Below are 12,297 nucleotides of genomic sequence, written 5' to 3' on the forward strand. Positions count from 1 at the left end.
TGTTCTAACCTTCTTAATAAACTTGATCTGCCACAAGCTTTGCCCCCCTCAAGCCTCTCTAGCATTTCGGTGTCTTATGTTACTAAGTTTTTTCTCTTCGCCTTTTGGCCTCTTGCAGTTTTCTTCAATTACTTTTCTCTCCCGTTTTTCTAAATTGCTCTTTTTTATACCTCTCCTATTCTTCTTCTTGTTTCATTACCTCCTACATAACCTTTACTTAGCCTGATTCTTTATTTATATCCTTTTTCTTTTATTATTACCTTTCATCTTTTTCTTACCTTCATCTCATTCTTTCCTTCTTATTATTTTTCCCTCTTAATTTATTCATACCGTGCATATTATGTTTTCCTTTCATCTTATTCTTACATTTCTATTTGTTACATGCTTCTCCCCTTTCATCTCACTGTTTTGTCTTCTTTATTTGTCTCTTGCACATCTCTTTCCTTTACAAGACTCGATAATGGTCCAGGACTGACCGAAACGTTGTTGCTTCTCCATTATCTGATGGGGGGCTTGGTCATCACCCACAGATGTTGGTAGGATGGTGGCTGGTGTTTTGCTTGGTCGTTACTACAGGATTCAGTTCATCTCTGATGGCGCACCTCACAGTGCAAGGAAGATCAAGGCCGCTAGAGAGCTTCGAGGATTTGGTGAACCAGCCTAGTTGGAAGTGGGGAACTGATCCCTGGTTGATGACGGAATCTGTTGCGGAATACTTTGAGAAGCACCCAAATCCAGTGGTTAAGCAAGTTTTCCATAAAATGGAGGTGAGTGAAGTGCGTATTGTAATGATTAGAAAAACGTGGTAGTAGGGGAAATGGCTTATACATAGATAACAAGAATGGTGATATTAGAGGACTCAGAAAGAGGGTTGGTATTAATGGAGTTGTTTAAGTGGGAAATCGAAGAAAATGGAGTGTCTTAGGGTTCTGGGACCAGATTCACGAAACAGTTACGCAAGCACTTACGAACCTGTAAATCTTTTCTCAATCTTTGGCAGCTTAGTTTACATTTATTAATCAGTTAATGAGCTCCGAAGCACTGGGAAGCTGTTTATAACAATAACAATAGTTGATTGGGAAGTTTTCATGCTTGTAAACTGTTTAATAAATGTAACTAAAGCCGTCAAAGATTGAGGAATGATGCACACGTTCGTAAGTACTTGCGTAACTGCTTCGTGAATCTGGCCCCCTGTTTACGAGCTCTGTTACATGCCATATATTTTTACAATATAACCACAGAACTAAAACAACTATTTTTCCCTATTTTCGGGTGAAATAAAATGGGAATAATTAATTTATTTAAATCCTCAAAATTGCTAAAACTCTGAATAATATACGAATTATGTAAACCGCAATGCATCGTCTATTATGTTACCTAACAAAATGGTATCCTCTAACCAACAACCACGAACCAAGACTTGCAACTACAATACCTCTAATAAAATTACATTACAAATCCACCATGCACAGTGAATACAAAAGAAAACAATAATTAAAGAAACAATCTGTGAAGGAGTAAAAAGCACAACTCCCTAACCAAAACATTGACATCATCATCTATACTATAAGAGAGAATGTCTGTCTCTCTCTGTTTGAAGTTTGAACTCAATACGCTTGGAGTCTTGGCTCACCCAAATTGGCAAAGGGAATGGAACACAGGTGGTCTCGGTCATCAGAACTTAGGAGGGAACAGCCCGCCAGTCACATTCAAACCACACAATGATTTTGGCACTGCCTAACCCTGTACAAATTTTTAAAACCAAAACCTTCGAATCAATAATTGTTTTCCAGTTGGTGACCTTGTTGATTATCCTTATGGACGGGCAACTCTACCTGGGTAAACCTTGAGTTTACGTGCCCACGGACACGCCAGGAAGGAAATTAGGGAGTGGTAGAGTTACCCCACTGACCACAGGGTGCAAGGCTGGCTTTGATGGGAACTGTGCTCTGTAGTTCACCTGAGGTGCTCCCCAGAGGTGAACAGTGGCACCTAGGGAGGGGAGTAGCACTCTAGAGCTCCTCCCCAACAGCGAGGAGCTCTAGAGTGGTGTGTACTGCGGCACTTCAGGACGGACATCGTCAAACACTGTAGAGGAATATCGACTCCTTTTAAGGTAGAGTACGCCGGAGTGTAACTGGTGATACTGTTGGGATACCTAATTGGGGGCCAAGACCCATTGCACAAGGCATGTTGTTATAAATTCAGCTACTCCGAACAAAAAGTTCCAATTAGCACGGGCTATGGTGAGCCCGTAGTGGACTTACCTGGCACAGGAGCGGGGCTGTAACTCTGAGTCATAACAAAGCATGATTAAACATGTGATTTATAACACTGAGAGGTCAGGTACATACAAAATTAAGTCAGTAGAAATATCTAAAGAAAAATAATAGAGGTAAAGTGAGCATACAAGGATAAGTCCGGTGATAGAGTAGTTGCGTCAGTTCGTGGTCGAGCGAAGGGGTAGACGTACCGTGCGCTCACCGTTAAAATCGTGACATTAACAGGGATTCTTCGGACTACTGGCGTGGATTACTGATTACAGACATAACAAAGTGCATAGTGACCCGCTGGAAAATTTAAAATAGTCATTAACAATAGAACTTTGTGTTAAATAGAGAATAAACGGGAGACCGCGTGTGAGCCAGTGAACGAGGCTTTGTGTACATGCGTGTATTAGGAAAAAAAAATAGTGAACGGTGATTCGTGGAACAGTGATGTGGAACGGGTATCACAACAACATATAAGTTGGAAGTGTATTATAAATATAGAATACTAGAAATATAGAATAGTGGCAAGCGGCGGCATCAGTGGTTATAAATCGGGTAACTGGAAACTGGTGACATCAACCTGGGCCACAAGAGGTCACCTGTACTGACCGGGGACCAGCCTCGCTACCTACGCTAAGTACCTGCCATAAAGTTTGAACAAAATAACAAACATAATATTACAAATATACGGTATACATATAATATTATAAATATTAAACATATAAATATATATACATGTATATTGTTACAAATATACAATATACATATAATATTATAAATATATAGATATATACAACAAAACAAGGCAATATGGGAGTAAATAAACAAATTTGTGGCCACTGTAACAACTCCTTAAAGACGAAGGTAACGGGAATTGAATGTTATATCTGTAAGACTAGATTCCATTCGGCTTGTACAGGAGTGAATAACACTACGGCACTGAGAGCTGGTCACTTGCTCTGGGTGTGTAAAAATGACCTGCCAGCTTGGAATATTCTAAAAAACCTTCTAGATAACATGACGCATGATCGGAAAACATCATTCATTGGAAGCCTACCAGCTATCCAGAAGGAGTAGGAAAGGAACAACAATTCTAATATACAAGGGGCGGAGGCTATAGTCAGGGATGAAACTGAGGCAGAAACTCAGGAAGTTGTAAACTCTGACTCAGTAGGCCAGGATGTAGATGACAGTAAACTAGAAAGTGTACCAGACAGCACTGACAGCTCGATAGGTACAGACACTACGACGGTTCCCGATAGAGCAATTCAGAACAGAAGGACAGACTTATGCAAATTTTATGCAAAGGGCATATGCAGCCATAGATATGCTGGTAATAAGAAAGGATTAGAATGCAGTTACCAACATCCCAAAAAATGTTTAAATATGCTTAGGAAAGGTGAGTGTCGATTTGGATCAATATGTAGGCTTTTCCATCCTGACATGTGCCAAACCTCACTGGAGGACAGAAAATGTTATGACCTCAGCTGCCCACTCTTTCACGTGAAAGGCACGGAACGCTACATAAAGAGTGGCAAGCAGGATAATGAATTTGGAGGAAACTCTATAAATTTTTTATACCAGACCGGCAGAGAATTCAAAAGGAGCAGCATGGAGAGTGTATGGAACTGGATGCCAGATCCACTTGCATTCCAGAATTACAGATACAATTACCCACCGAAAGGGAACTACAACTACGACAGACAACTGCCCTACAACAATCAGTACTGGTCAGAACAAACTCATTATGTCCACGAATAATGGGCTTGCCGAAAAAGTCTCCCATTCAAACTATCACTAATAGAATAACCTCATTCATCTTTGCCAACATACAAGGACTGAAAACAAGAACAAACAACAAAGTATAGTTCATAAATGGCCTCCTCACGGAGTCAAATGCAGTATTTGGAGCTTTCACAGAAACCCATGCAGGGGAATTGTTGGACAGTGAGATCTGGATTCCAGGATATAGCCTATACAGGTGTGATAGGAAAATTAGGTCACATGGAGGAGTGGGTCTGTATATTAGGGAAGACCTTGTATGCTCGGAGCTCCTAAACGTTACAAATGAGGTGGTAGAGGTACTGGGATTAAAACTAGAGAAAATAAATTTAGTGATTATTCTAATATACAAACCGCCAGATGCAACGGCTGAGGAATTCACCGAACAGATAAGCAAAATAGAGAATAGCCTTGATAATTTGGAGAACCCGATACCTGATATTATCTTCCTAGGTGACTTCAACTTGCCTAGTCTCAGGTGGAAAATAGCAAACAATAATATTATACCAGGAAATCTATCAGGACCTAACCAACCACAGATTAGAGATCTACTTAGATTCTGTGACAAATTTTCACTCAATCAGCAGATATCGGAGCCAACGAGAAATGAAAATATTCTAGATCTGGTCTTTACGAACAATGAAGACATTATCAGAGACATTACGATATCATATACCACATACTCAGATCACAAACTCATTGAAGTGCAAACGATGTGGGGAAATCTGGCTCCAGTATAATACTAAGAAAATGTATAATTATGTGAATGTAAAATAATGATAAATTCTAAGATAGCTCGAAGGACCAGAATGAGTAATTAAATGAGAAATCAGTGGCTAATAGATCTATGATTATATGAATAAATTCCATTAATTAAGCAATGACTGTAAATTATATAATTCTAGAGCCAGCCTCCCATGACACAATTTGGGGGAGTATTCTATAAGATTAATCTATGTGGAACATATATTATGCAATAATAATAATTATAATATGCACACACATAAATAATGGGTAAAATATATAATGCAAAATACTACTGCCATATGAAGATTAATAATGCATAACTGGCAGTATCAGATATGTAGGTATATATATATGGATATGGACTCTAAATAATAAACTACTATCTACAATGAAAACTAATTATGTCTCAGCTGTGACAGAGGACGTAGATGCAGTCCACTGTACGTCTGGCTGGAAACAGTTTGAGATAGTGTAGTAAAGTTGGCGCACGTGAGGGTATGGCGGTCACACGCTTCCTCAGGGTGTTGCACCATGCTGCAATAATGATAATCCCGTAATTTCCACCTCCAAACTAGCATTCACACACATATACGGTAATATCTAAATATTTGGAGGGGAAAGAGCTACACTTACATGAGATTATTTTTACGCCCGCATCATAACGACATGGCACCTACATGATCTTATTTAAGAGCTCGTTAAATAGAACAAATGAGGTAAAAATGCCTGCCGAACTGGTGTCCGTGATTCTGGGAAGCTGCGTCCTCAATCTGGCATCTAAAGATGTTCGGATGTCGGTTGGATGAGAAGATTTTTGGACAGCTTACGGATCACCACTTGTTGATCACAAATATGGCGAGAGTCCTCTCCCTTCTCCTCCTTCCCCAAAGTCGCGCATGCGCAATAGCTCGCCGTGAGGATTCGAGCATAAATTATATTTATTTATTAACGCTAAATAGGGAAGGGGGCGTGTATGAACACTCTTGATGACTAAGATAAATATTTTATGTGGTGATGTTTAATTCTCACAGTGCACGTCAGTTAATGTAGACGGCACAAATAAAACAATACGGGCTTGGTGGTGGTAATGATGTTAGATTATGATATGATTTACTGGAACAGCGATTAAGCTGGGTAAAGAAATTCCAGTAAACTATTGTATACTAAAGTAAACCTATTACTAAATTATTATTCCTAATATAGGAAAGTAATTGGTTACATTGGTGTTAGATCTACAGGTATGTGGAAATGTTATCCTCCGTGCGTGGCTGACGCAACACTACACAATTCTAGGAGAAATTACATGATGTTCCACAACCAAATACAGTAAATTCTACAATACTAAACTACGTATTAGTAGTGTTAGTGAATTATTACTCTTAATACAGGAAATACATCCTGGTGTATTAAGGATTATTATATGAACATTAGATGTGTATGAAGCCTAATACAAGAAATACGTCCTGTTGTATTAGGGATGAGAATAACTGTTGGAAATTTCCAACAAACGACCATCAATACTCAGAATAGACCTAAAACGTTGATAAAGCGAGAGGGGCTATTCAGTAAATTCAATTTTAGTAATAAAAGGATAGACTGGGAGATAATAAACAGGGAACTTACAAACATTCCATGGGGAACTGTTCTAAGTAATACAAGTCCTACAGAAGGAATAGAAAAACTGACTTCAGAAGCGTATCAAGTCTGTCTGAAACATGTTCCTTTGAGGAAAGCCAGAAAGAGATCTAACGTAGAAAGAGAACGCAGACGACACTATAAACGCAGGAAAAAAATAACGGTACTGCTTATGCAGACACGAATTTCCCGTCAAAGAAGGAATAATTTAAATAGGGAGATTGAAGAAATCGAGCGGAAATTGAATCACTCATATGAAACTGAAGAAAGGCAGTTAGAACAGAAAGCAATTCAGGAAATAAAGAAAAATCCAAAATATTTCTTCTCATATGCGAAATCAAAAGCAAAAACCACTACCAGTATTGGACCTATTCGTACAAGTGAAGGTTCATACACGGAGGATGACAAAGAAATTAGTGAAATCCTAAAAAAGCAGTATGAGGACATGTTTAGCACTCCAATAAACAACATGAAGGTGGAAGATCCAGACAATTTCTTTATGCGGGATATTCAAACCCCTGTAAATATAACTGATATAAACACGAGCGCACTAAATTTTGAAAAGAAATTGAAAACATGCCCATGCACTCGGCCCCAGGTCCAGACTCATGGAATTCAATATTTATAAAGAAATGCAAAGTGCCGGTAGCACAGGCACTCAGTATAGTGTGGAGGAAGAGCTTGGACACGGGGGAGATACCAGATGCACTTAAAGTAGCAGACATAGCCCCTCTACACAAGGGAGGAAGCAAAGCATTGGCAAAAAATTATAGACCAGTTGCACTAACATCGCACATCATAAAAGTATTTGAGAGAGTGATTAGGAGTCAGGTCACCAATTTTATGGAGACCAATGACCTTCATAACCCAGGCCAACATGGATTTCGAGTGGGAAGATCGTGCCTCTCGCAGCTACTTGAGCACTAAGACAAAGTCACTGAGGCATTAGAAGAAAAACAGAATGCTGATGTGATATACACGGACTTCGCACAGGCTTTCGATAAATGTGACCATGGCGTGATAGCACACAAAATGAAGTCAATGGGAATAACCGATAAAGTAGGACGCTGGACACTCAGTTTTCTGTCAAACAGGACTCAGCGAGTAACGGTCAACCATATAAAATCTAGTCCAAGTGCAGTGAAAAGCTCTGTACCTCAGGGTACAGTCCTTGCACCGCTACTTTTCCTTATTCTCATATCAGATATAGACAAAAATACAAGTCACAGCTTCGTATCATCCTTTGCCGATGACACAAAAATCAGTATGAAAATTACCTCGGCTGAGGACATTGAAAAACTTCAAGCTGATATTAATAAAGTTTTCGACTGGGCATCAGAAAATAACATGATGTTTAACAGTGATAAATTCCAGGTACTCAGGTACGGTAAAAATGAGGACCTTAAACATAATACAGAGTACAAAACACAATCAAATGTACCCATAGTAGGAAAACAGCATGTAAAGGATTTGGGAATAATAATGTCTGACGACCTAACGTTTAAGGAGCATAACCAAGCAAATATAGCGACAGCCAGAAAAATGATAGGATGGATTACAAGAACTTTCAAATCCAGGGATCCCATCACAATGGTTGTACTATTCAAGTCACTTGTGTTGTCCCGTCTTGAGTACTGCTCAGTACTCACTTCCCCCTTCAGAGCAGGAGAGATTGCTGAAATAGAGGGAATACAGAGAACATATACGGCATGCATATACGCAATAAAGCACCTAAATTATTGGGATCGTCTCAAAGCCCTCCAAATGTACTCACTAGAAAGAAGACGAGAGAGATATCAAATAATATACACCTGGAAGATACTGGAGGGCCAAGTACCAAATCTACACAGTAAAATAACAACGTACTGGAGTGAACGATATGGAAGAAAATGTAGAATAGAACCAGTGAATTTTAATTACTCTAGAAAACAAGACATGAATAAAGGCAATCTCATAAAATGCAGGACAAGTCAACACTGGTCAACAAACAAAATAACATGAAGAATTACTGGCAATGAAAAGTTACTCTAAGACCAGAATGCAAAAATAGTGATAGCAAGATAAATTAAATAATGGGTGCTGGAATACTGGCTTCAAGCTGCCACCTCCCTTAGTACACGAAAGCCAAGGCTTAGTCTACTAGCGAGAGAGGTCAACTCCAAGGAGCACAAAGATATTCTGACGAGTCTGGCGTGCTGCTGCCCAGATGTCGACTTGTGGTGGTGGCGGAGTGCAGGTGCGACGAGACACCAGCCAATCAGCAACAGGCAGGCAGAGGATGAGCAGTTTGCTGGTTACGGCGGGCTGTGGCCAGGTGTCGGTGTGTGCAGGGTACGATTTGCTTCCTGGGCAAAACGTTTGGTGATACTGGTGGACGTATCTTCTATATAGTATCTTTTATGTATGACGTAATGATGTAGGGAAGAGCAGGCTCAATCTCTCTTGAAAGAGATTATCGTCACAACTCTCCCCCGAAGCCTGCGGTTCTGGAAGAAGTTACGTCTTCATGTGGTGGAGTGATAGTTGGAGTTGCTTCTACTTCATAGACTCTGGAGAGGGCGTCGGCTATGATGTTGTCAGAACCCTAGATATAGCGGATCTCCAGGTTGAAATCTTGCAGATATAAAGCCCATCGTAGAAGACGCTGGTTATGGAATTGGGCTTGATGTAAGAAGCGGAGAGGATTGTGGTCTGAGAAGATGGTGGTAGACCTGGCACCTTGTAGGTATGGAGCAAAGTGCTGGAGATTCAGGACGATGGAGAGTAGCTCCTTTTCAATAGTGCTGTAGTTCCTCTGGTGGGGTTTCAACTTGTAGCTGTAGTAGCTGACAGGTAGAACCTCCTCGCCTCGTTGCTGCATCAGGACACCACCGATGCTGGTACCACTGGCGTCGACATGAAGGACGAAAGGCTTGGTGATATCTGGCGAGGCGAGAATGGGATTAGAACAGAGGAGGAATTTGAGTTGTTCGAAAGTAACGGTTTGCTGCATGGTCCAATTATACCGTTGCTTGGGACTGGTTAAAATGGTTAATGGTGTGGCTACTGTACTAAAATTTCTCACAAACCTACGGTAGTAGGAGGCAAGACCAAGGAAGCGCAGGAGCTGCTTCCTGGTGGTAGGCTGTGGATAATGCTGGATGGCTTTAGTGTGTGTGTCTAATGGAGCTAGGCTGCCACTCCCAATTACATGACCCAGATAACGCACTTTACCTTTGGCGAAGGTGGGCTTGCCCAGGTTGATGGTGAGGCCGGCTGTCAGGAGCTTGGCGAACAGTCGTTGCAGATGTTCGCTCCAGGTGTTGGATGCTACGACGATATCATCCAAATAGGCGTAGGTGTTATCCAAGCCCTGGATGACGCGGTTGACAGCTCTCTGAAAGGTGGCCGGGGCATTACATAGTCCGAAAGGAAGGCGTTCATATCTGAAAAGTCCAAAGGGAGTGATAAAGGCAGATATTTCTTTGGCTCGCTCTGTTAGACACACTTGGTAATATGCCTTAAGCAAGTCCACTTGGGACAAGTACTGGGCACTACCAATGGCGTCAAGAATGTCATCTATCCTTGGCAAGGGGTATGCATCCTTGACAGTCACATTATTTAATTTACGGTAATCCATACACAGTCTCACCTTACCTTGGGGTTTTGGCACCAAGATACAGAGTGAGGCCCAGGGGGACTCACAAGGTGTAGCCAGTCCATGATCCAAGAGGTACTGCACCTCAGCACGCATGACTTCCTTCTTGCTAGGGCTGATTCGGTAGAAGGGTTGACGAATCGGCCGGATGTCAGGGAGCAGTTGGATGTCGTGCTGGGTAACATTACACTCTTGGGGATCATTTCGGAACAACTCCTGATGTTCTTTGAAGATCTTGATGAGAGGTGCACTATGATTGTCCTGAAAATAATTGGGAAGATCAGTTAGGATTTCCGAATTAGAAAGCGCTGACTCCTTGTCAGTGCTTTCGGGAGGAGAAGCAGGGAAGGTCTCACTGTGAATGTATGGCTCTTTAAAGGAAGAGTAGTTAATCATGACAGTGGGAGGAGTACCGTTATATAGCTTCAGGAGGTTGACGTGGCACAACTGGGTCTTCCGCCGCCTATCTGGAGTGTCTAGAACGTAGTTATGGTTGTTTCTGCACTCCTTGATGCGGTAGGATCCTGAAAACTTGTTTTGTAAAGGAGAACCTGGGATAGGAAAATAAGCAAGTACGAAGTCTCCCGGTTTAAATTTTCTTACTTTGCTGGTCTGGTCGTAATGAGTCTTCATCCTCTCCTGTGCTTTCAATAGATTATCTTGGGCAAAACTGTGGACCCTCTCTAGAATGTGTTGTAGGTTTTGAAGAAACTGGGGCACATTCTGATGCTCACTGAAGGTGGCATCACGTAGAGAGTCTTTGAAAGCCATGAGAGGAGTACGGCACTTAGGTCCGTAGAGCATCTCATAAGGAGATACTCCTAGGGACTCATTGGGAAGACTTCTAAAGATACACATTATCAGGTCAATTTGCTTATCCCAATCCTTAGAGGTTTCATTACAAAACTTCTTCAGGAGTGCTTTAATAGTCTGATGACTACGCTCAAGAGAACCCTGTGAAGCAAGATGATAGGGGCTGGACAATACCTGTTTGATGTTGAACTCTTCCAGTGTCCTCTTGAAGAGATCACTGGTGAAGTTGGTGCCACAGTCGCTCTGAACCTCCCTTGGAAATCCATACTGGGTGAAGATCTTCAATAAGTGTTTCACAACCGTAGCAGCCATAATGTTCTTTACTGGAACTGCTATGGGGAATCTGGTGGTAGGACACAGGATGGTTAAGATATAGGCGTTACCTGAACTGGTCCGAGGTAAAGGACCAACACAGTCTATAATAAGTCTGTGGAAAGGTTCTGCAGGCACCTGTATGGGAGTCAATGGTGCTCTGGGAATAGAGATGTTCGGTTTACCTGCCATCTGACATGTATGACACTGTTTGACGTACTGTTTGACGCTATTTACCATACCTGGCCAGTAGTAGTCTTCATGGATTCCATGGTAGGTCTTGTTAAATCCGTAGTGGGAGAGTGCTGCGTAGGCCAGGTGTAGAATAGTGGGCCGCAGGCTGGCAGGAATCACTAGTTGTTCGACGTTGGCCCAATCGTCCTCCTCCTTCAGTTTACTGGGTCTATATCTGCGGTAGAGCAACTCGTTCTCTAGGAAGAACCCAGGAATACTGTCAGGTTGAGTCTCAGCCTGGAAAAATAATGGTGTCAAGGTAAGATCTTCCCTCTGTAACTTACGGAACTCCAACTTGGTCAGATTCGGGGGTAGTTTCTGAGGGTCTTGAGGGACAGCGGTAGCAGTAGAGTCAGCTGGCTGTGGTCGTGCAGCTTGTGCACGGGTGGTCACTAAAACCGGAGGAGAAACTTCATCACTCTCTTGAACCTTTGCTGGAACATACTCAAAGATGGGATAATCCATTACAGAGGTACACACCTGGGGTTTGTCCATGACGATCAGGTTAGTCGGTTGCAGGTCTTCTGCCAAGTCGTTGCCCAGGAGAAGTTACACTCCAGGCATGGGAAAAGGCTTTTCCCTGATGGCGACTTGGACTTCTCCGGTCACGAAGGGACAATCCAGGTGGACTCTGGCGAGAGGATAAGGAGTGGTAGCAGTGAGGTCAGTGATGAAGACAGTTTCTCCGGTGTAGGCAATAGTGGGCACAGCTGACTTCAAAATAATCGATTGAAGAGCTGCTGTGTCCCTCAAGATCTTCAGTTTGAAACGTCCCTCCGGATTTTAACCGTTGGTAGAGACAGTTCGATTATACAGGTGTTTACTGAAAAGAGAAAGATCATTAACATGAACACCAACATTCATCAC

General features: G+C 41.8%; 1 protein-coding gene across 1 annotated transcript in view; it reads left to right on the top strand.

Annotated features, from left to right (window-relative positions):
* Window positions 1-559: 559 nt before the first annotated feature.
* LOC138356515 (uncharacterized) overlaps window positions 560-12,297 on the top strand; it is a 17,263-nt gene continuing 5,525 nt past the window's right edge. Inside the window, exon 1 of the mRNA XM_069312664.1 lies at window positions 560-767. Within this exon, the coding sequence (XP_069168765.1) occupies window positions 594-767 (174 nt within the window). The 5' untranslated portion in view covers window positions 560-593. The remainder of the gene's footprint in view (window positions 768-12,297) is intronic.

This window comes from Procambarus clarkii, chromosome 73 (assembly GCF_040958095.1).
Source record: "Procambarus clarkii isolate CNS0578487 chromosome 73, FALCON_Pclarkii_2.0, whole genome shotgun sequence".
NCBI lineage: Eukaryota > Metazoa > Arthropoda > Malacostraca > Decapoda > Cambaridae > Procambarus > Procambarus clarkii.